Below are 26,244 nucleotides of genomic sequence, written 5' to 3'. Positions count from 1 at the left end.
TAAGAACAACACTAAGTAAATATTTATCTCAAATCAAGCAAATTATAAAGTTCTGAGGAAAAACAAAACACGTGTTACTCATCGTTGATGCATTTGGTTATATTTTGTACATATTGACTTTTCATTTATTGGAGCAAATGGGATTTTTTTACTGAAAAGAAAACATATTTAATTGACTTGATTTGCATTTATTACTTTATCTGATTAAACTACATGTTAACTTTTGATCAAGAAAATAAATAGAAATTCTTAATAATGAACCTTACGGAAAATATTGATACAGTGTATAAAGAAAGATAGATAGTTAGGAAAAGTCTGAGAAAAAACGTTGTGAATTTATTTCAGATTTATGTAATATGAAAGTTAGGGTTGAAGAAAATAAATGAAAGGTTTTATGTACAATAAACCTTTTTTTACTAGATATGTTTTTAAATATATCAAATCTGTATATTTTGCAACCGTTCCAAGTTTTAACAATGTGAAAAACGTGACTTAAATCAATAAGTGAGCTGTAACATGCAAATATTTTGCATGTTACAGTTTCACTTCTACATTTTTATTTGAAATAAATGTTTCTAAAAGTGCGTATTAAACATAACTAACTCTTATCCTTGTATACTCAATTGCTCAAAATATAAATCCACTAGATATATTAATTAAATAGCAGTATTTGAAAAAAAATAATGTAAAAAGGTTTTACCTTCCCAAAAACTAATTAGTTATTTAACTCACTACTAAAATCGTTTTTGAAGTAAAAACAATATTTTTACATTCAGGCATTAATTTATAAAAAAAATCGAAGTGCTTTCCTTTTCATCATTAAACTAATTATCACAAATTCACGAATAGTTGCCTTTACAAAGTATGATGCAAAAGTACTTAATGTTGATTTTTTTTATGACAGCATATTTTCCCTTAAAAAATGAGAGGAAAAAAAGGCTGAAAAAAAAAAAAAAAAGACGGGCGTCCTTGAAAGCACTTTTATCATAAAATGAGATTTTCAATAATTAAGAAACAAAGCACAAAAAACAACATTAGTTCAAATAGTTCTAAAAATTCTTCGGTTATTATAATGCTCGGATTTCAAAAAATAATCAGTTTCAAACGATAGGTAAAGAATGTATTCCATCACCCTAATGTATTACAAAAGGCAATGAATTATTTATTTTATCGCATCAATTGTTTCATCTGATTGCTGAAATTCGCAATATTTTTTCTTATTAGGGTTGCATTCAGGTTGTTAACCCCGAGGGAGGGATGTAATCCAAACGCCACCCCTCCATCTATGTTTCTGAGTTTTCTCTTTTGTTTTTACGATATAATTTTATTACTGTAGCTTATGGGCAATTTTTTTTTACTTCCTTTTTACAAAAAAGGAAGTACTGTATTCGCGAAAATTTTTTCTCAAAAATCGGCCTTAATTTCCATTTTGCTCGCCTCCGAATGAATATTGAGTTTTTTTTTTTCTTCTACGGGACCACATGTGGATAGATGCTTAAGAACGTATAGACACCCGAAGTATCCATTTTGACGATCCCCGAATTCATTACAAACGAGTTTTCTCGTGACGTCCGTATGTATGTGTATGTGTGTATGTGTGTATGTATCTCGCATAACTCAAAACCGGTATGTCCTAGAAAGTTGAAATTTGGTACGTAGATTCCTAGTAGGGTCTAGTTTAGCATCTTTTCTTTTGGTTGCATTCGAATGCTCCAAAGGGGGTCTTTCACACCTTTTTGGGGTAAAATCATTGCCAAATTATAACACCACTTAACTTTTATTGAAATTAACAAAAACTTGGTAATATATCGCCAAGCTTTTGGTCGCCAAGTTTTGTCGCCAGCTTGGTGACGAATTTGGCGGGTTTTTTTTTTCTTATTTTAAATCTGGTTTTAATTTGGCCATATATAGAGCGCCAACCATTGAATCACATCAAAACTGCCAATACTGGGAAAATTTATCTGTATAAAACGTTTTCTTTGCTTCGGTTCGCAACAAATTTGGGGTGAAAATATTTAAAGTTTCTTTGCTTATTTCGAGGCACTATTATCCTTAAATTTGAGTAAAAGGAAGTCATGTGTCTCGTTTCCTTCTAATTTAGTATTGCAGAAGAAAATTCCTAATACCATCAATATTTATTATCTTCCAACAAGTGTTACTCCTTGAAAAACACTTAAAGTGAAGGGAATGTTACCCTGGGTCACTTAAAGAAAGCCATCTTTAAAACCACTATATTTGGCAATCTTTTCCCATTGTTGATATTAGTGAAAATATTACTTTTTCTATTAACATATAGTTACAAGCATGGAAAGTTAGGTAAATATAATAAACATTGAAATAAGCGTTATTGGCTCATTGCAAGAAACTAGTCTCCTTCATTGAGCAGAAAAGTTTCTATGAATGGGCCGGCAGTTTTTTTTTTTTTTTTTTTTGAATCAGTATGAACTAAATACAAAGTCAGTAAAAGGTTCGTAACTGTTTTGAGCATGTTTCGTCACAGAAATTTCTGGTTCGAAACCAACACTATCATCATGAACTATACTGAAACACATAAATGATAGCTTTGCCTATTCACTAGCAGGGAAAAGCGGGGCACAGTAGGACAGCAAGTAGAGTGAAACAAATGGAGTTATCCCTAAAAATTTAATTCCAAAGATTGAAAGAGTGCGCTTTCTTTTTTAACCTGCTCGCCAACAGCGTGCCACTAACCACTGCAGCATATCATCTTTAGAGAACCTGAACCATTTTTTGTTTTATTTATTTTTTTTTTTATAGTTTTGCTCTATTTTTGCTAAGTTTTACTCTTTTGAATCAGAGGTACAAATTATTTTTCAATAATCTATATCAATGCATTAATTTAAAGCTGAATCTTTCTTAACTGCATCAATGCAATATTTTAAGATCCATTAATACATTATGCGCAACGACCCTTGATTTAAAAATTTTGCTTTGGGAGTCCAGGGAGACTCGTTGATGAGGGAACAGTGACAGTGTTCTATTGTACCTTAAAGATTCCCCACTAAAAATGAAGCATTTCAGAGTAATCTAAAGTAATAAATTTTACATAATCAAGGTTTAAAATTAATGTCTTAATGTCAATTGATTGTAATGAGGTTTTGTTTAAAATATTTTCAAGTGGCACTTGCGTTCATATAAAGCAATGATATTCAACCAGTGGCCCGAGTTCTTGTGGCCCGCTGTATAGATTTCAATAACTCTCTTAACGTTTGTTTTTATCAATATCCCCCCCCCCTATATTCTGTTTTTTGATAACCACTAATGAATAAAAACTAACTTACTGCATTTCAATGTAATATTAATTTAGAGGAAAAATGTCGAAACTTTGGACTGTTGGATTTTTATTCGTTGTATGTTTGAAACGTTCGTTTTAAAGCAATCACATCTCACGCTCTGTTCGAAATATCTTTTTTACCAGCACTTACATCTGTGAAGAGCTATTCTCCGAAATGAAGATTGTAAAGTCAAAACTGAGGAATTGTGCTTCTAAATCTTGTGTTTCTCCTTCCTTACTTCAAATGTTCATGCTTTTAAACTTTACAAATCTGTCACCTTTCAGAAGAATGGTAACCGATAATATATAGCTAACTTCCCTTTTGTTGAAAATTAAAAAAAAGGAACTATCTGAAAAAGGGGTAATAGCGTTGTTCATATTTGGATTCCAGGGTCATTTTACATGGGAATCCGCAAGAATGGAGTCAGAAGCATTAAAAGACTTTTTTTTTGTGGCTCAGTAATATCGTTACAATAAGATTAATAATGGTAAAAAAATATAAAAAGTTTATTCCTTCTACTTACAAGGAAATTTCATGTTCCAATTTTGAAAGAGTTGACAAGGATTCTATCCCTATCAAATTTGCTCATGGCTTAAAAATTAAAGCTTCTTTTTTTTTCAAACACTAAAAATTTAACAAACCTCATAATATTTTCTTATTTTTCGATAAAATTTTGGCAATAAAGGTGACTTAAGCTGAGTTTGTCACACAATTTCTTTAACTCATCTTAAGTTATTTTTTTGTCTTCAACTTGTTCCTTTACCCATGAAACAAGTTCTCGAACTATTTCTTAATCTAAGATATAAAATAGTAACAGTCTTCGAGTTATTGATGATGTTCCTAAATCAATTTCAGGCAAAATAAATAAATTTCCGTCCCTATTACTTGAAAGTGGTTTAAGAACCTCATTTTATTTCCTTCTTCGTCTGCGAGTTTCAAGATGCGTAGCAACCTGGATCAATTTAGAAATTCTTTTGCGAAAATTATTTAGTTCAGTAACAAAAATAAAAATCAGTACATGCAGTTAATTATGGTAAGAATTTAATTACTCGTATGAAGGTGGTGGCTAGGTAGATTTTGAAAAATAGCTTCCCGATTTATTTTCTATTTGTTACCTCACGTGATCATTTGGACTATGTATAAGAAAATACATATCCAACATGTGATTAATTACGATGCATGTAAAGCAGATATTATTCGCTAATAGAAATCCTTTTGGTTTTAATCATGCAATAAAGCTTTGTTACTTTGCCTATTTAGGAAAGGCAGTGAAGCATGTACTTGAGTTAATATTGGAACAAAAATTGTGATTATGTCGGAAGAAGCATTGCTTGCATTGCTTAGCAGAAAAAAAAGAAAGATTACGTGTAAAATGTTTCTGAACATAGTTATGACTAATAGGAGTGCATAGAGTATATGAATAACTATAATTTCTTTGTTTTAGTAGGTATAACTTTTATGTTATAATTAGTTAATAGCTACATTACATGAAGGAAAATTTCGGTTGTTTGTCGGTCCGTGTTTTTATTTTTATCTTTTAATACTTTCTTGTAATTAATTGTTTTATTGTAATATTTTTAAAAATGCAGTTTCATAAAGAAGGCAGGACAATTTTTAAAATGCGTACTAAAAATAAATTATTATGCAAGTTTGCTAGTTAATTAAACAAAAGTTTCGATTTATTAACGAGTTATAATCCAAGAATTTATAATACTTGTTTTAAAACAGGGAAATTTAAGAGTATATTATTGGTTCCTAAGAAGTTTAGTCCTTTGAGTATCTCATTCAAAATTTTAAAGTTTGTTAAGTAGATAGTTTCAATAAATAAAATTGGTCAATTTTTAGTGATCATATAAAAAATTAAGTTATAATTAATTTGTAATTAAAGAAGTATTTAATCATTACAGTGATCTTTATGTCTCAGTTTATTCCTTTCAAGCTGTTTTATGCTTATAAGTGTATTCCTGTCTAACCATATTATTTGAACTCATTTTCATATATAATACACACATTTGTACGTACACACATATGTATAGACGCATGTTACATTCTAAAAAACCGTAAGCAGGTCATTAAGCCCAAGATTCATTTCACAATTTACAAATAGGGCCATTTAATATTTTCACCTTAATTAATTGATTATATCAATAATAAGTCTTCAAATGTTCGAAATTTTATGTTTTTCAAAAAAATGTAACTTATATATATTTTTTTTTTTTTTTGTAAATATTTTTTTTTCATTCTTTGTAATTTTGCAAAGAAAACCCGGCTAAAACCGTTTTTTTCTCCTCCCTCAAAGTTTTCCATCTTTATTAAAAACCATGGTGAACTTATTACTGAAATACTCCAGGATCGTGTGTTTACGACTATCTTCTACTTGGATGCCTCTAGTCGTAAGGATTGTGACGAAGTTTAGTTTATGACTTACAAGATTTTATTAGTTTGCTTTGGGTCCAAGTTTCCAAAAAAAAAAAAAACCCTGGAGTTAAACGAAGAATAATTAAATCAGAATATGTAATTAATTGGGTAAAGCTTGAGTTCAAGTGGAATTTTGTTTCGTGTTTGTTTTATCAAACGTTTAATTTTATTTTTGCTGCTTATAATACACTTAATACCTTCATGACCTACGACGTATTGTATCACTAAAAAGGAAATTTTATAGCTCGCTTAATTTCGTTCATACATAAGTTTTCTTGGTTAAAAGGTTTCATACCTTTAAAAAGTCTTGATTTTATTTAATTTATATTACTAAGTTACTTGAATTGATGTATTAACCTGCTTCAAACTCTGAAACCTACTGTAAAATTTACAAATTTATATGTAATTCTATAATAGTCCTTTTAACTTGAATAGAAGAGTTTTAATAGCCAAAGTTACGAGTTTTAAACCACGCTCTGCTAATGTCAAATACCGAGGAAACTAAACGTGTTCATCTCAAAGATATAAATCCGATCTAAGTAACCGTTGTTTAATAATCCTATTAATATAAAACCTCAGAATTAGAGGATGCATAATTATCATTTAGTAGTTAAACTGAATGGGGCTTTAGACGGGAATGTTCGGATATAATGATACTTAAGATGGAATTATTCATGACTTCTGGATTAAATAATTCTTTTGAATTACAGTATTCATGGACAGCGTCATAAGAAAAGAGAAAGGTGTTTGACTCATAAAGAAATATGAAGATGTTAGTACAAGCAACACAGTTCCATACATGCTGCCTTGGCAGCAAATGTTACCCTCGTTTTAATATTAAAAAGCACATTTCAGAGTGACCAGAAGAAAATGGTCCTAGAAAGATTGACCTCTATGCCCTCTGAATGCAAACCTGTTGATAGATGATTAAAATTTTGAGCGTATTACTTATATTTCATGAAAGGATATGGACGACAGTTCTTTGTGTTCCAGAAATACTAAGTTAAAATTTTTTCTTCAACTAATGGAAAAACCTTACCTAGTGAAAAGTTCGATACTGAAGAAGACATATTCACCACTGGATATCATCCCGAGCTCTTCGGCTGCGAGTAGAATATCTCGTACTGTGTCAGGTGAAGCACATATGACGATTACTAAGAAGACAAAAAAAAAAAAAAAAAAAAAAAAAAAAAAGATGCATGTTAGAACATAGTTTTTTTCTCTCAATATTACATATTAATGTATTTTTCGTTAAAATGTTTTAGTTTTAAAGTTGTTGTAATGATGACTCTTTTTTTTTTTCTTGTCACAAAATTGTACTAGAAACGAGATATATTTTATGAAGTATGTTTATTTATTGGAAATAAACGATTAAGACAATCGTTTATTTTAATCGTTTGTCATAAAGAGACATGTTTAGCAGCCGTTTGCAAACTGTCAACATTTCGATACATTTTGGCGATAAAACTTTGATATGCTCAACAAAAAAGTTTGAATCTTTAAAAATTTTCTGACCACTAATTCGTAATCAGGGGCGTGTACAGGAGAAGAGAAGGGACACCTGTTGGCCTAGGCCCGAGCCTGAAGGTGGACAAAAATTCTTAAAATGAAGGGTTAAATACATGTAGGGACGAAGGGGGTAAACAATATGTAGGGGGGGAAATCGAAAGAGTTATTTGTGACAGATCCTGAAATTTCTGTGCACGCCCCTGTGCATAATGCTCTCTGAACTATTTTAGGCAGCTAGAAGTCATGTAAAAAATAAGTCTCGATGATTTCAGATGTATTACTCAGGTTTTAAGGGTAAGGTATGATAATATGCTTTAAAAAGGAACGTTAAATTTACTTAGTCATACAGAAAACACATGCGGGTAATTAGAAGCAAACGTTAGTTTTTTTTGCTTTTTTTACTAGACCAAAGAAATTGTCTGACTGCATGCAGTAGTTTGTTACGGTGACGTTTTGTTATCAATAATTAATAATATTAAATATTTTGGAAAATAACTATCTTTACCATGTTTCTGCTATCGTATGCAATGTACATTGACTACCGATTAGATGGAAAGACAAACATCCGGTTACCAGATGGAAATGGACAATTCTTATAAGTTTTCAGGAATATCAGCTCTTGCAGTTGTAGGTTAGCCTTTAAATTACGCATTCAAACGAGAGGAGCACGCGCATCAAATGTTTACTTTCCCCCCTCATTCAGATAGACTCGTCTTAACTGGACATTTGCCAATTTCATATAATCCGTAGTCAAACTGTATAACCGGAAGTTTGATAAAAAATTTTGAAACTTTTGAAAGGATTAAAGTCATTTTTCCTTCTGCGATTATTAATTTGTTTGCAAAGGATCACCCATATACTGCAAGACAGTAGCCAGGATTTTGTTTCGGGGAGGGGGGTTCTTAAATTTTCGACAAAATCACGTGTCACGTGTTTTTGCAATGATTCTTGAAGCATTATTGCGCATTGGTAGACATATGGGAGAAGGGGGAAGGGCAAAACAGAAAAAAATGGAAGACGGGGGAAGGGGGGGGGGGGGCAGACGGAATTATTGGTTGCTTTAATTTTTTCTTTTGAACAGTGATTTTACTGAATTTTGAAGAGTTAAAGTTACTTTATCAAAATGTTTAAATGTGAGCAAATGTTTCCTCAGAAATTTAAATTTATTTTATTATAATACAACCATTTAATCAAAATTCAGTAATGTACAAATTTTGTTGGTACAGAAAATGATATGTGATGTCGTAAATATCGCAATTGCGAAAGATACCAATGACATGAGGACCTTTAATCGGCGCTCAAGCTGGAACATGAAATAGTAATATGTACCCTCAATAACTTTTCATGAGCTTTGAAGGTCAGGAGCGACCAAATTATATAGTTTGTAGGGGAGGAGCAGATCTAGGAGTATTTTAAATATTTTGCAATACATGCCAAACTGACACTGGGTTCGGTATCTCATTTTAGACAATTTCAAAGACATTTTTTTAAAAACACAATTTTAGGCTATATTTGGTAGTAACACAAGGAAGAAGGTTTAGTTTGTGGAAGCTCCCCTCTAAATTTTTTAAGCCTTAAAAACGCATTTGAGGCTGACCTTTGAAAATTTTGTTACTGAAGTTTTAAAAACGCAAATTCGGGATACATATTGACATGTTAGGGGAGGAGGTGGTAGCTCCAACTCGGAATGTCTACTAAGTTATAAAGTCTACAATTGATGACGCTGGGGGAGAAGAGGAGAGGTTCAAGGGGCTGTCAAATTTTGTTTATTATTGTCAAATTTTGATAATAAAACGCCATTTAAAATTTTCTTTGGGTGAATTTACAGGAAGGAGATGGAAATTTAGCAGCTTTCGCTTCACATTCGAAAGTTCTCTTTGGTAACGTTAGACAAAGGAAAGAGGTTCCCCAGGAAAGATTTTTAGTAATAGAAGTCTAAGAAATATGAGGTAGTGAGAAGCAAAGGGAAATACGTGGCAAAATTAAAAATTTAGAGATAACCAGTACACATGGTAGGTGAACTTTTCTTCTGTCTTGGAGCAAGAGCTGGTACTAGTAGCCCTTGTAGTTGCTGCTATACAGCATGATTTAGAAAAAAAATTCAATGAAAGCCTACCAAGGATGTTATATCTAAACGCGTTTTACTCAAAACTTGAAAATGTCCACTTACATCCCTTTGCTTCTCACTGCCTCATATAATCTCCGATGATGTGTGGTACGACGGCATAAGAGGTAGGAAAACGCTGTTATCCTTCCGTAAATTTTCGAAATCAAAATTCTGAAAATACAATTTTAAGTTATCTTTAGTGATATCAGGGAGGATAGCAGGGATTGGGGACTCTGATCCGAAATTTTTCCAAAATTTAGAGCCTAAAAACCTAATTCTGAACTGTCTTTGGTCTTGTTAAAAGGGTTAAAACCCTCTTTTGGATCAGTGGTCCGACTCTTAGGGTTATTCCGAAGTCACAAAATAAATAGGAGGTATATGAAATTGAAGGCCTCTTTTTTATATCAAATGTGTCTTAAATACAGGGGCTTTTTCCCCAGAAAATTTAAGGATTTGTAGTCTTGAAAATGCATTTTAGACAACTTTTGGTAATATAAAGAGAGGTTTATGGGTTGCTCCTCCGGTCCTTTTATGAAATTGTATCTTTCAAAATGATATAGTTGATTATCACCTAGTATGCTACGAAAAGAGGGGTTTGGGGGCTTTCCCCTGAATTTTTTAGAAATTATAGTTGCAGTATTAAACGATCTTTGGTAATGTTAGGGAAAAGAGAAATTCGGTGACAATCCCCGGCAATGTTTTTGAAACTGAAATCTTTAAAATATAATTGTAAGACCATCTTTAGTAATATGAAGGGGACCGGAAATCTTTCCCAATTGAAGCTCCAAAAACATAATTTTGATTGACTTTCAATGATGTTAGGGGGAGGAGTTTTCGGAAGCTCTCCCCCTGAAAATTTTCGAAGTCTAAGCGATGAAAACTAAATTAAAAACAATCTTTAATGGTTTTGGCAAGACAGGGGGGGGGGGAGGAGACATTCGTCCAAAAATTTTTGAAGTTTGCTATAAAACATCTTCAGTAATGTTAGTGGGATGAGAGGTTTAGGGGTCCGTCCTTCTTTCTTCTTCCGTAATTTTCGGGAGCGCATCAATGGAAATGTTTTAGAAATTGAAGCCCTAAAAACGAAAGTTTAGACGTTCTTTGCTAACTTTGGGGGGAGGGGGGGGGGGGGGCGCATGAATTTTTCCAAGTTCAATTGCAAAAAACGAAATTTGACATTTTTTTATAGCATGCAAGACTTTAAAAATTTCGGGGAGGTGGGAGGTTCTGACCCATGAAACCCCTCCTGGCTACGCCAAAACCTCCTGTGAATTTGTGTATGCGTCAGATCTGCTTAGATTTTATCAAAATAGGGGTGGAACCAGCAGATAAAGGGATGCAAATTGTAAATGGTAAGATAGCAAGTGCGAGCGGAAAGTGCTCATCTATAGCCCTTTTATAAAATGGAATCTATCCCCAGTGTTAGTCTTTGCTTTCGAGAACAGACAGTATGTACACTGTAAAAAAAATCCGGAAACGTTTCTGAGTATATCGTGCAGCTGCGGTTCATGAAATTTTCAAAAACGTTTCTGAGTATTTCGGAATTCTGTTTCTATAATGTCCAGAAACGTGTCTGAGTATTTCGGAATCCTCTATCAATGTTTCTGAGTATTTTGGAATACTCTTTCTGTAACTTTCAGAAACGTTTCTGAGTATTTCGGAATCCTCTTTCCGTAATTTCCAGAAATGTTTCTGAGTATTCTGTGCAGCTGTGGTTCATGAAAGTTTCGAAAACGTTTCCGAGTATTTCGGAATTCTCCAAACAATTTTCAAAAACGTTTCCGAGAATTTCGGAATCCGTTTTCCGTGATTTTTTCTAAAATATAATTCGTTATTATAGTATTGCATACCATATCAGTTTCAATTCTTTCATATCTAAGAGCAATAATACAAGCAATTTTAGAATCATTCGTGTTTTTTTTTTTTTTTTTTTTTTTGAATTTCTAATGACAAATAGCATGGTTAACAGCATAACATATGGACACTTATAAATTTTTGAAAAATTATAAATAATCTAGTAGTTTCATTCCTAATCACAAAATCGTCAGGGGAGGGGAGGGGGTGCTTTCTCAAAAGTGGGATTGTTTGTTAAATAATCTTAAACTTCAGTTTTTCTCTCAATATTTTCAAGACTAATAGATAACTGGGTCATTTTTTAATGGTATAAATATTTTTTAAATGAATGAATAAATTTTAATAAAAAAGATAAATAATACTGGCACATTTTTTGTGAAACATATTACAATACTAGAAAACATTTGCATTACCATATTTTTAATGAATTAAACAATTGATTTTTTTTTCTTTTTGAACCAAAATATATGTACATCCAAGTATTTCAAAATAACTTTTCTGTGATTGCTTATTCTGTGATATAAATCTTTTTTCTTTTGCGTAATTAATCAGTTTCAGTTGGTTACAACAAATAGTACACCGCGCACATAGGTATGTAGGATAACTTTAAATTAATTCGATAAACCCAAAAACAGTTACAATTGGAGCCTCATCAAATGCAAATCAACAAAAATATAAATGTATGTAACAACATGTTTTAAAATATTCATTAATACTTACAAGTGAACATGAGCGAAAGAAAATCTAAGTACCTCCATTACAACTGAATAAGTAATCCAAAGAGTTTCGTTTCATTAAGTATAAACGTGTTGAAACTATTCACGCTTGAACACACAATATATATCTAATTATAGTAGCACTGGAAATTGTAAAGAAGCAAATGGTTATTAACTAACTTAATAGCTGCGTACATCGTCTAAAAAATCAAGGGCAGTCCAAAATGCAAAGGCGTAAAATTAGTTTCGACACATTTTGTTACTCTCTAGACAAGAAATAAAAAACAATCCAACGCTAAACAGTTGCTGACTGCAGCAACCACAGATAAAGAAAAAAATATTTCCGACTCATTGGCGCTCGTGTTGGAAGGATGAAATACGTTTCGAAGCGTTGCGTCATCATTTCCGTTTCTAGATTTCTTGAAATAACAAAAAGCTTTCTGAATAATGAGGAGTTCGCTATTGGATGAAGGATTCCTACTATTTCGGAAACGTTTCCGATATATCCAGAAACGTTTCCGAAATTTGTTACAGTGTATGCTGTAATCTGAAAAACGATTGTATGCTATTGGGACCAGGCAATGCATATGAAAAAAAAACTTGGTACAATGATTTTTTTATTTGAAATGAAGTGCTTAACTAGAATGCTCTGTTTTATTCCAGAAAATACTAATTTGACTCACCAAAGTAAACACACCTTTATGTACGACTTTTCGAGATATTCAGGTAACAAATAAGGGCACATAGAATGCTTCTTTACGATACATTTAAAAGTAGAATTTTCGAAAGTGATCCAGCTGTAACGGTTTATAGTTAAGAAGAAGACCGTTTAGATAATTTGCACCATTTAGAATAACACGTTTTCCACGAAGATATTGAAATTTTCCAATAAAAAAAAATCTGCAAATTCTAGGCAAAAACTGCTACTGTACTTAGATGCCACAGTAGGGAAACTATTTGCTCGGCCCGAATTAGCTAGGAGGAACTAAAATGAAATATTTTTGGTGATATTGCATAAGAAGAAAATATTGTTGAACTTTTACTCACAAGGGCGGCGTTGGTAATCATTTGCAGCGCCTTTAATAAAATTATTTCTGCTTTCGGTGCGCATATTTTTGTTTAAGAGTTACTTCTAAGAAAAAGCACATAATTATGTTTAACATAAGATAGTAACTTTAATCAATAATTTAAATTTCAGCATACATTTTTAATTTATAAACTAGATTACTAATTTTTAAATATCATAGTACCCTCTGTATAATGAAAGCCACGAATCAGCTAGGTTTTATAATAAACAGCATTTTGAGTTAGGTATGTTTATTAACACCGTATATTTACCCAAGCTAATCGAATTAAATAAAAAACTACCATTGATTGTTAGGGAACTATGATGTATAAGATTCACGCTGTTTGTGTTAGATTACGAACAAAACGGTTTATGTAAACCAATCGCGTAAATAAAGTTGCATAAAATAAGCTTTGCTAAGCAAGTGACAAACCATTCCTAATTGATGAAAAATGATTACACAATGGTACATTTTATTAACTAGAAACATTTCCATTGACGTTTATGAGCATTCACATTTCTGTTATACAATAATTCTGTTTCTCAGAGCAAGACTGAGGTAAGTCAAAAAATCGCGACTTAAGGTTTATTAGTGCATTGTATAAAGAGTTCTAATCCGCATCGAGCCATGTGAACCAATCTAAAAAAAAAATATTTTCAATGTTTACCAGGATTAAAAGAGCGTGCATCTCATTCTTCGCATGCGCCAGAGAAAAGTTTTTCGTCTTTCCTGAAAAACTACCATAATGCGACTTACGTACTTCTGACTCTGAGGTACAGACTTAAGGAGTTATAAATAAGCAATGTGTTTGATTCCGTGTGATTACCAAAATGAAAATAGTTATCGCTTGATCTGATAAAAAAAATTTCATAATATTAAAGCTTAGGGATATAATCTATAAAATGAAAAATATTCAAATATTTAAATGTCTGTTTTTCTGATGAATGTTTTCTGTAATTTGTTTACGTAATTTATAGAGGTAAATTAGATTTCAGATAGCCAATGTTACAAACTGTCTGACCACCAAAGATATGGGAAGGTGATCATCTGCTGAAAGGCGGAAGCAGGTGCATCTGCAACTATACAAGAAAGCCATAGTTTTCCGTTTAGAGATGTTTGCCTCTAAATCAAGCTGAGTCACAATGAAATAAACGAAACACGGTCTGTGAAAATTTTCTTTCCCCCAGATTGACTCGTCTCAACTGGCCACGTACCATTTCCATGACAAACACGAGCAGACAGTGTAAAAATTAATGCATAAAATACAATAGAAAAAAATCCTTTTTTTGAAGCAAATTGGAAGGGAAAATCTTACCCTTTTAATATTTGTATTTGAGAGTTTTTGCAATTTTAGTATTTTTCTCCAGGAATGTTTACTCTTTTACGTATATTGTTTCATTCTGTTGAAGAATTAAAATCTATACATATTAATACACAGGTTCATCTGCTGATTCAAACTCGGGCGACACAGTTCTGCTTTCAGAAACGAGAAGGTACTTGTTGGGGCTCATTACCTATCATTTATCCAATTTCCTAAAAGTGTTTTCCTGGTTTTCTTCTTTTAAAAACACAAATGCATAAAGTGCAGAGTAAGTATCCTTAGAAGTCTTTACGTAAGATAGCTTTCTTTTAAGACACTCTACATTGGTAAAAATTACGATTTTTACTTGCTCTGACGCATTACAGCTAATTGACACTTTTGAGTGAACTAGCACAAAATAAGCAATGTATTAAGATTGAAATTATGAGCCTTGAATTAAACAAGGAAAAATGATAAATAGTATTGCATGTCAGTTGCGGTTAAATACGAGTAACACAAAAATATAAAAGCAATAGAAACACAAGTGCACCCACTGTGTGTGTGCAGTTATAGTCGCATGGTACTTTCCTGCTCAATAATTTTATGTTTAAAAATAGCTTATGCAATGCTCAGTTTACCAAAATAGATTAGCAAAACAATTGAACCTTATTTTTTAATTTCATTTTTCTCCTGAGAACACAAGATTTATTCACCTATCTATTGAACTAACTGAATAATTTATTATTTGTTTCAATTAAATTTTGTTATAAGCAGAAAAGAAGTTTATTTGTGTGATTTGCAGAGCATTTTACGTAAGCTGTATTGAATGGCAATTACAATTAAACTTATGCTTTTTGCAATATTCCGTACAAAAAAACTTTAAAATTTTCTACTTCATCCCTTTTTTTGTGCGATTACTGGTTCTTGTTACTGTTGTTGTTTTAAAAACTAAGTAACTAATGATACAATCGATTGTTTTTTCTATACTTTGCCTTTGATAGTCAGAACCCTTTGTAATAATAATATTTATATTGTTATTATGTTTTAAAAACTGAAAAAAAATTTATAAAAAAGCGAGACTAACTAAAATAACGTTGTGCGAGATTGAAGATATCTCATAATATAAAAGTTTGGTCTACAAGTCTGTATCCTCCATATACTTAAAAAAAAATCCACTTTCTACTCTATCATCTTATCTCTAATAACTATCAAAGGATACTGTTTGAAACTTAACGAATAAAAAACAGTCATCCTGCTTATGACTTCCGAATAGTTAAGTAAAATTGTACTAAACTATTTACACTGTTTTGTTCAATAGAAATGTTTAAAAAAAAATTCTGGTATATACTAGTTTATATTCTCAGTGGACTAAATAAAAACATTGAAGACCAAAATAATAGTAACATAGGATTTAGAGAAATATTAAATATTTTTCGATCTGTGAAGATCTGTCGATGGTGAAAGAAATGTATTCGATTATATTTTTCATTCTCTGTTTTATGACTCACATATTGAGACAAAACTATTTCAAAACAATCACTTATTTTGATAAATGTAATTTAAAGTTTTAGAAACTACTAAAAGGAAATACGTTTTGAAATTGTTTTTTAAAAAAATACTTTTTTTGGTTTATTTTGTTCTTTACGTGTAATGCAAAATATTTCAAGATTATTTGGACACAAACGTTTGAGCTAGTAAAAAAAAAAAAAAAAACTCTTTATCCCCTTCAGTCGGAATTATGAAATATTGGATCAAAAATGTTGACATTTGGTACACAGTGTACTATGGTAAAGGGTATCTTATAGACAACATTTTGAGTTTGTAGGAGAAAAATTAAAAGAGTTATGGCACGTCCAATATTCCAGACTTATAATTTTGGAATCAATATTTCATATACAAAAACGATAAAATACCGAACAAACTTCATTATGAAATGTTATACAAATAATTATGAAACATAATATAAGCGTTTGAAACGATTAATTAAAGATTATATATTTTTAAAAAAATCAGAAAAAAACCTCGCTTTTCAGATGAAAATCCATGGTTGGAAAAATGAGCCAGTCTCTATGTCTCAATCCTTATATGTCAGTGTTGTCAATCCCAAAACGAAAAATTATTTCACAGATTATAATAAGTAGAATGTAAAGAATCAACTACAAAAAAAAAAAATCAACTAATTAAATAAATTATTAAATGAATAGCAGTTGATTAGAGTGTATGTCCGGTATACCGGACACCATGTCTGAAGGGGTTATAGATATTTCCTCATTTTAAACCCAATTAGTAATATTTAATCTTGCATGTAGAAAATTTTTGTGCTTACTTCTCTCGGTACTCATATTCATTGATTTAGGTATTTGTACCTATTATTGTATATGTTATCCAGTGATATCCTGCTCTAGCGAATATCAATACACTGTTAAAACTACAGGATGCATTCGGCACCTTTCAGGGGAGAAACGCTTGTTCACCAGCGACACCCAATACGGAGCCGAAATCGCACCTCTAAATAGGGTGAAAAACAGGCACCTTTTAAAAAATAGACAGCCGGAGTGAAAAAAAGGAACCTTTGGAGAGAGAAATGGCACACTTACTATAGATCCTCCTCCCCCCTCCCCCGTATTGTGTGCGTTTTTGAATACAGTTGTGGTTTTTTTTTTTTTTTAAAGTTTTGTTTTGATTTATGATATTCTTCGTTTTGGACATTTTTCACATTGAACTCGATACTGGAAATGATTAAAACATGTAATTACAGCATTTGATCATATTTCAGAGTTTTCAACATAGTTAAGAAGTGCTCATTGCTCTAACTCAGTGTTTCTCAACCTCTTTTGCCTCACGGGCGCGGTAAAAGCAAATGAAAAACTTTGCGAACCAGTGAAATCTTTATCGTTTTCTTAAAAATTCATAAAATAAATATTATTAATAACTCTGGGGCCGTTAAAAACATGTGAAAAGTTCAGAGTTCTGACGAGTTTTTTTTTTTTTTTTACAAAAAGTAATATTAAGAATTAATAAAACAATACTACCCCTTTACTTGGTATCAAAGATCTGTCACAAATCGTTATAATTTAAAGACGAGTAATTATTTAAATAATGTGAGAAATTATACATTTACTAAAACCTTGACGCATTCCGAAAATGAAGCATAGCTGTACTTATGGATTATTTACTTGAAGAGCCAAAAATATTCAGGGATATTACAATTACGGAAAAACAAAATCGTTTCATAAACGTTAATCAAGAGTAACAAAATAAAATGCACATGAAGTTTTTCGATAGTTAAAAAACCAAAAGAAATTTATAACGCTACCCAGACATTAACCGCTAACAGGAAATAATTCTAACACTTGAATGAAAAAGCCAAAAAAAAAAAAAGCTAGACTGAGAGAGATTTTTTTTTTGCTAGCTTTCTGTTATAATCTACGTAGCACAAGAATCATTTTTATTAAGATTCTCACTTGTTGATTATTGATATCTTATAGCTTTTTTTTTGGTGATTAATAAAAGCTGCTTATCGAGTACTCAAGAAAATAATGACAGATATTTTTAGTAGCGTTTTGAATGATGGAAATTTCACGATAGTAACGGTTAACGGAAACTAAAAGACAGTAATGGTAACTGAAAAGCAATAAATGCACTTTTAACCACTTAACTATGTTTGAAAGCCCTAAAAGCTACAAAGTGATCAAAAGATGTACTTACTTGTAATTTCGGATAATAATTCCAAGAAAAATTGTGTTTAAATCCAATAGTGTACTTCATTCAATGTGAAAGACACACAAACGCAATCATCATTTGTCCGCCATATTGAGGTGGTTGAATGTATGTCTAAGGCAAAAGCGCATGCGCAATGAGTCTTTTTTGTGATTGCATGCTGTTTCGGCTCCTCTGCTCTATTTTCTAGCTTGCATTGCACCTTCAGGCACTATGCTTTCACCTTAGAGGGAATATTTTCACTCGTCTGGAACCCCTGGTTATAACAGTGTACACCAAAATATCTGTTTCAACGAAAAACATTTGCAACTTCAAGTTAATTGTTATTTCATTGCTTGAATTCCAATAGAACAAAATTCCCGTTGCAATGAACTAACTTCGTTCTCCCTTGAAATTCGTTGTAACGGGATGTCTCTGTAATAGCAAACGCCATTGAGAAACTCCATTACAAATGAGGTTGAAACGACAGTGTACGTGAAATCTTCTTATAAGGTGGATTAAAAGCGTAAAATTTCTAATAAATATACAGCGCGATATGTAATGAATGATTGAAGTACGCAATTAAAAGTTGATATCAAATCGAACACGACATCGCCGAAATCTTTGTCACGTACTTTTGCAGTCAGTCATTGGTTCTTCATTGTTTCACCAACATGCCATTGATTTGTCAATCGTAAAATAATTCATAAAACCGGTTTTAGTTTAATTTACAACAGGAAAAAGAAAATATTACATATAAACACAACCGATATATTTTTCATGTAGTAGCTCATGATTTTCAAAAAGTAATTAGGAATTCCCTAGCGAAAGTTTTATTTTGAGTGAAATATAGCAACAATTCAGTTATCCTAGCGAGAAATTGAACTTAAATGTTATCTCATTAAAGCCTAGAGTGTCTTTATCTACCACTGTTTTAGCTTATTCCCTATTCCAAACTGAGAAGTCCATAACAAAGACAAAACTGCAGTCTCGGGCTGTCGGTATATTACATGCAGTTTTGGTTTAGCCCTGGTTCAGAGGTGGCAACTTACTGCTTAAAGCTTTATTTTGCTTTCAAAAGACGTGAATTACATTAAATCTATTTCAGTATTGTTTTAGTTACTTCCCTACCATTACGGTTTATAATACTAACTTTTTTTTTTACCTTTCTTAATGTGCTTTATATGGCATTGTTATAAATAGTGCACTAGTAAACAGTATTTGTTTCTTCTAGTGTTTCTCAACCATTGTGTCATGGCATTTTATGTGCCTCTATGTTCTTCAAGTGCGCTACCTCTGTGAATCATATGAAGAAAGAGACAAATTATTAACTACTATGGTTAAACTAGTGGTCAACTATTATAGTCACTGAAAGTTTAAAGATGAGCGCTAATTGAATCAATCTTCAAGATTAATTTAGTTCTGCAATTAGTTATGATTCTAACCAAAACAGAGCAGCATATTTAGAATTAATGACGTTACAAAATCTACTTGAATTTATTTATGACAAATTCAAATCATATTTTTCACAATCAAGATCGATGTAGTAACCTTTTGGGAAACAATCATGATTGCGAAATTACTGCCCCGGTTATACACGCAATGGTTAAGGCTGAAACTTTTGTATCTGCTCTCAGATAAGCAGTAAAAGCAGATCGCGAAGAGAAACGTACTTAAAGCGGGTTTTATAAAAATAATTCTTCGCTAAAAATTCTCCTTTTTGCTATTTCTACTAATTACTTGCATTACGTATGTTCAAAGATCGATCAAGTAAAATTCCCTGTTTTGGTGTATTTTTCATTTTGCAGGAAATTCAAAACGTTTTAAGTATTGCAAGAGCTTCGCAAAAACATAATAAATTCCGCATCAGTATTAAATCTATGATCGTCTTTTTGTTTATTTAATTTTCCTTTCGTTAATCACGTTTCCGAAAATGAAGAAAACACTGCTCTTTAATTTAAAGAGTTGATTATAAACTAACTTATGAGTAATTTATAAAAACTTAAGGGAACACCTTCAACTTATAATTAACGTCTGAACTTAGCACGTTACTAATTAGATATTGGTCGATTACATTTTTCTCAGCCACTTATAGGCTAAAAATAATTTGTCTCAAGTAATTGCGAGGAAGGCAATCCCACTTGCTCTTATGAGTAACGCATAATACTTTCTGAAACACTATTTTTAGCACACGTTCTGTTTTGGTGGCTAAAATTGTTAGCACACGTAATGAGTGAAAATAACGCTCTAATTCCTCTAGAAAAGTTGCTTCAAATAACAGTTTTATGTAATTTTTTTTTTTTTTTTTGGTGCAAAAAAAGTCTTTAAATTTAATAGTGCATGTTCGAAAAGGAAAAAAAATGAAGATAATTCCCAAAGAAAGTAAAAATCCTTAGGGAAAATGTTAAATTTAACAAATAAAAACTAAATGTATAAAAAAAACTTTGGTGAAATTCTAGTAATTAAAACATATTAATTTGAGTTCGTGAGAACCAAAATATTCTGCAAAAAATAGTACAAAGTAAATAGAAAATAGTATTAAGCCAAAAAAAAAAAAATGTAACCGCTTTAATCCAAACCCCTTCATTTTCTAAGACTTTCATTTTCGAGGTCTTTTCTTGAAAGAACACTCCAACATTCTTTTGCGACTGATTAATCAAACTTTTAGAAACTTTCAAAGTATTTACAAGATAATCAATCTTATCAATGACAAATATTGCTTTTATTCTGATATTTTCATCCCATTTGTTTTTCTAATGAATCAATCAAATAACAAAACCTTTTTCCACAGATGAACTAAACTGAACCTACATCAACTTAGGTAAAAGAAATGAATCTTAAAATAAGATACTGATGGGGCCCATAATCAAGAAATGATGCAGTAAGCCAGCACGAAGTTCGTTCGCAGCAGCTTACTGAATATGAAATTTAAACAACTCAGATAAAGTTTAGGGGGTTCAAGTGAGTCAGAAAATGTTTTAAATGGTGCACGTACTGTTTATTGCTCACAGGCTCAGAGTTCAAGAGAAAAAAGGCGCTGCACAGGGGGCGAAAATGGCAAAAAGCGGTTAAAAATGTTTTTTAACCTCTCTCGTTTGTTCGTTTGTTTACACAGGCATGTCCTGTCCGATATTTTAACGCGAAACCTTACTCGAATTTGCGCATGCGTCAGGTCTCTTCTGATTTTATCGAAACAGGGGGGAGCAAGAAGGAAGTAACGAGCAAGCAAAAACTGAATGCATCGGGAAATGCGCTTCCTTAAACCATCACCTCTTTTTCAATTGGAACCGTTCTAGTACGATATCCAGCTGTGAAATTCTGCACTCATCGAGTATAAAGTCAAAATCAAATTTTTATATTACATTATGCAAGAGGCAATGTGTTTTGGTTAGGTTGCCTAGCAAGAAGTGCCCGCAACGATTTTTTTATTAAATTAATATTGTTTGACATTTTGGGATAAAAATGACGCATTTGTTATTGAAATAAACTATACTCTATTCCAAAGAAATATACCTAAAGAGCTTGAAAAGTTATGGTCGCCGTTGCGCAACTGGCCGCAACCTATTCGCAGCCACATGTAAACGGGTACTATTGGTGCACATTTATGCACTCATAAAGTATAGTCGTCATTTATAAGTACATCAAATTAAAACTAATTTTTTTCTGAACGTGATAAACTAAGGTTGCCTATGCAAAAATGGCCGCAAGTGGGGGTTGCCAGCTGTTAAAAATTGCTTAGCGCTTTACAATATTCGTTCGATAGGGATGGCGATAGCCAGCTCTACGCATGTCGTATTCAGAGGGGGGCAAGGTTGGTCAGCTCCCCCCCCAACTTTAAAAATAAAAAATATTTAGAATTAAAAAAAAATAATTGACGGTTGTTTCAATTTCTAAATTTATCAGAGTTCAGATGTAGTGACTTGTTCCTAAGTTTAAAAGTGTATACATCTTCTTTGGGAGCCTATTGAAAAGGGAAAGTAATTAGTGTTTAGTTGGGTTAAAATAAAGTACCGCACTCATTTTAGAATTTCATTTCTTCCAAAATCTTGGAATTAAAAAAAGTGTGTGTGTGTGGGGGGGGTGCTAAATACCAGTCTCCTAATTTCCCAAATGATGGGACTTTTCAGGTGCGCCCCGAACTTCAAATTTTATCAGGGTGGAAACTCTCAATGGGCCAAATGGAGTTCCAAATTTCCCCGAATGATCATAATTCGCCTAATAGAACTCCAAATTTTGCCGAATGATATTTTTATCACATCGTCAAACAAAAATTTCCGAATGGTGATATTTTTGCCATATTGTGAAATAAAATTTTCCGAATTTGTCCATCAGGGCTTCATTACGGTTGCCCCCCCCCTTTCCTTTCATGGTTGAGCTGGATACGCCATTGGTTGTACGAATTTTTAAACTCATCGCGCATGCGTCAACTGTTAGTGTTCTAAACCAACGGTGCAAACAGTAGTAGAAACAAATTTCAAATGCTCCAAAAAAAAAAAGAAAATTAATAAATTTTTGTTGGTTACATTTGAAATCCCATATACATATAACATGTATTCCTTACTATAAAAGGTAAAATGTCTTTCATCTATAAAATTAGAATAAAATATTAATATTTATGAAAGAATATGACCCCAATTATTGATGATAAGACAATTATATTATACAGAAAATGTTTCCGAAAAACCAGAAAATTATTTAAATATTTTTACAATACAAATTCATTTTACCTTTTATTGAGGAATACATGCTATATATAAATGGGATTTTAAATGTAACCACACAAAAATTTATTAATTTTATTTCTTTGGAGCATTTGAAAGTTGTTTCTACTACTGTTTGTATCGTTGCCGTTAGTTGAGAGCACTAACAATTGACGCATGAGCAATGACTTTAAAAACTCGTACAACCATGGGCGTATCCAGCTCAACAATGAAAGAAAAGGGGAGGGGGCAGTCGTAGGGGAACTCTGATGAGAGGTCACAGTGACCTCCCAAAAATTTCCTTATTCGGCAAATTTTGTTTGACGATAGGTCAAAAATACCATCATTTGGAAAATTTTGCTTGACGAAATATCATTCGGCGAAATTCGGAGTTCCATTAGGCGAATTATCATCATTCGGGGAAATTTGGAGTTCCATTCGGTCTATTGAGAATTTCCACCCTGGAAAATTTTAAGTTCGGAGCGCACCTGAAAAGTCCCATCATTTGGGAAGTAAGAAGACTGGTTTTTAGCCCCCTCCCCTGACCTTTTTTATTTCAAGGTTTTGGAAGCAATGAAGTTCTAAAATGAGTGCGGTGTTAACCCAACTAAACACCAATTACTTTCCCTCTTCAATGAGCTCCCAAAGAAGATGTACTTTCAAACTCAGAAACAAGTTACTACATATGAACACTTTGATAAATTTAGAAATTGAAACAACCATCAATTTAATTTCTTTTTTAATTCTAAATATTATTTATTTTTGAAGCTGGGGGGGGGAGCTGCCCAACTTCCCCCCCCTATGGATACGCCCATGCGTAGATCTAACTGGCTATCGCCTTCCCTGTCGAACAAATATTGTAAAGCGCTAACCCTTTCATTCTAAGCAATCTTAAACAGCTGGCAACCCCCACTTACGCCCATTTTCGCATAAACAAACTTAATTTATCACGTTCAGAAAAAAATTAGCTTTAATTTGATATATAAATGACGACTGTACTTTATGAGTGCATAAATGTGCACTAATAGTACCCGTTTACATGTGGCTGCGAATAGGTTGCGGCCAGTTGCGCAACGACAACCATAACTTTTCAAGTTCTTTAGGTATATTTCTTTGAATTAAGTATAGTTTATTTTAATAACAAATGCGTCATTTTTACCCCAAAATGTCAAACAATATTAATTTGATAAAAAAATACTTGCGGGCACTTCTTGCTAGGCAACTAGCCAAAACACATTGCCCCTTTTATTATGTAATATAAAAATTTGATTGTGACTTTATACTCGATGGGTTCAAAATTTTGCTGCCGGATCTTAGACTATTCGCAGCTGCTTGTCAAGGAGTTAGAGAACAGACAGTAATTAGTAGTTTTTTATCGATATGTTTGGATTCAGGGTCTTAAGTTCGCAGGTTTACGCAGCTAATTCCTTTTCAGGGTCTTTCTACAGACCATTTATGACTAATTAATATTAATTTCAAAGATTACGTAAGAGTACATTTTTGGTAGTGTTTAAAAAAATAACCTTGAATTCTTAAGTTTTCGGTGCTGATCAAAACCGGTTTTCGGATTGAATATTCGATTATTCATTTTTTCCGTCCTATTACTATCGTTTAGTACGAGAGAAGTTAAATATATCCCCCTTTAATTAAAAAAAACTGCTTAAAAGCAATTTTTTTAATTCCCGTAGTCATGGTTGTTCACCGTCTAAAGGCTTTCTTCAACTTTGTAGTGGACGAGCTCTAAAATTCCAGTTCTGATTGCCTAAGAGATGGGTCTGTGCAAATTTATTGCTCTTGAATTGGTTGAATCTAGGGAAAAAAATAAGGGCTTTTTGGCGTTTTCGCCCCACTGTGCGCCGCAGAGGAGCATTTTAAGAAAGGCGGCGATCAAAACACAATCACTTATTTTATAAAAAAAAATATTTACTAGCGGATATTCTAGTAGAGTCAAATTCTTTTCTGACTGTAGATGGTTTCTTATTGCACACCACTTTTTACTTCTAAAAATCATAGTTCAGCTCATTATTATTTTCGGTGCATGTCTAGTAAAAATCTACACACACAAAAAATCGCTTGTTTTGTGATCTTAGAGCATTTCTTCGAAAGACCGAGATAACAGCATTTTTTTAACCATTATGATCTTAGCACAGGTCCCTTTTGGAAAAGTTCCACCTAGAGTAAGGGTTGTAGACGAGAGACGTGAGAAGAAAATTCATAAGAAATATTCACCACGGGAAATGTCTTTCCGTTTGATGAATTATTCAATGTTGAAACTCATAGACAGAAGAATATGTGTTCGATGTAGCAAGATTTTCACTTTTACGTTCTTCTATTACACGTAACAATGGGGATCACGTCTAGTGTCCAATAATGATAAAGAAATGATTGATGGGGATTACTTTTTCGCAGAAAAAAAATATTATTTTAAATCGTAGTGCTACTTTGTAACAAAGAAGTTACGGATCATTTATTTCTGTAAGATAATTATGATCCTAAAACGCACGCTGTTAAAATTAAATTAATTAATTTAATCATTTAAAAATTTGTTGGGGCAAGTCGGTACCCTGTATTCGCGCAATGTTGAATTGCTGAACTTTATGTACCCTTTTCCCAAAATGTTTTAGCAATTGAAACTAAAATTTTTAGTTGTTTTCAAGATCTATTTTCGTCTACTGAAGTGAAATTTTAGAGAAGTTTTGTTTATTTCATAATTTGTTAAAATTTGACCAAAGATTTAAAGCAAAAATGTAATTTTAAAGTTATTATACCTGTAAATAAAACGCGATGAAAATTTCAAAGATATATGTGAAATAAAATTTTCTTGAAACTGTACAGGAGTTTTTAAAATTGACGTTTTGAGAAAATTGCATTTGAAAGTACAATTGTACAAATATTTTAATGGAATTCGCTATGTTTATATTTGGGCTGAGTTGCTTTTAATATACAGAGACAGATGAGTTTAGTGTCTCTTTAAAGCTCTTGATTAGAATATTTTGAACAGGTAAAAGTATTTTTTAAAGGTTTTAGCTTACCAACTGCTTTTTTGAGGAAAGTAGAGAAATAAACTGTAACTATTAAGTTGTTGGTAGCTGTAAGTTGCGCATTTCCTGTTTTGAAATTATTTGTTCGAATAATACTACTCCCTTAAGGTCTACTGAGCATCATTCAATAGAGAATGATCACCACAATTGTGTTAGTCAGACCATACACGATATATGGACACACTTTCTATTAACATTCTTATTTTTTTGATCTAGACCAGAGGTCGAACAACCCCTGACTCAGGATTCTAAATAAGAAAGAGACTTCAGTAGGAACTTGGAAGACTTCATCTCGGCGTCAAAGTTAACACACTCTGTTTACCATCAGCGTGCAAGAAGAATTTGAGTTTTAGAAGTGATATATTTTATCATACGTTGAGGCAAAAAAATCCATGTTAGCGATACCGATCTAAATTGACGACTATTGGGATCAACACTGCAAAATGTTTCATTTGTAGATAAGAACTGAAATATTACACATTTAAAATAACAACTAGCATAATTAGAATGCAAAATATCTGAATTTATTTCCTTAAAACT

At 32.1% G+C, this 26,244-nt stretch overlaps 1 protein-coding gene across 1 annotated transcript in view; it reads right to left on the bottom strand.

The window, feature by feature from the left end:
* Positions 1 to 16,606, bottom strand: part of LOC129223173 (atrial natriuretic peptide receptor 1-like) — a 454,723-nt gene extending 438,117 nt beyond the window's left edge. The window contains exons 1-2 of the mRNA XM_054857740.1: positions 16,591 to 16,606; positions 6,751 to 6,865 (exon numbers count right to left, since the gene is read on the bottom strand). Coding sequence (XP_054713715.1) covers positions 6,751 to 6,865; positions 16,591 to 16,606 — 131 coding nt within the window. The remainder of the gene's footprint in view (positions 1 to 6,750; positions 6,866 to 16,590) is intronic.
* Positions 16,607 to 26,244: the final 9,638 nt, after the last annotated feature.

The sequence above is a fragment of the Uloborus diversus genome, chromosome 5 (assembly GCF_026930045.1).
Source record: "Uloborus diversus isolate 005 chromosome 5, Udiv.v.3.1, whole genome shotgun sequence".
Classification (NCBI taxonomy): Eukaryota; Metazoa; Arthropoda; class Arachnida; order Araneae; family Uloboridae; genus Uloborus; species Uloborus diversus.
This window is presented reverse-complemented; position numbering and strand designations above follow the sequence as displayed.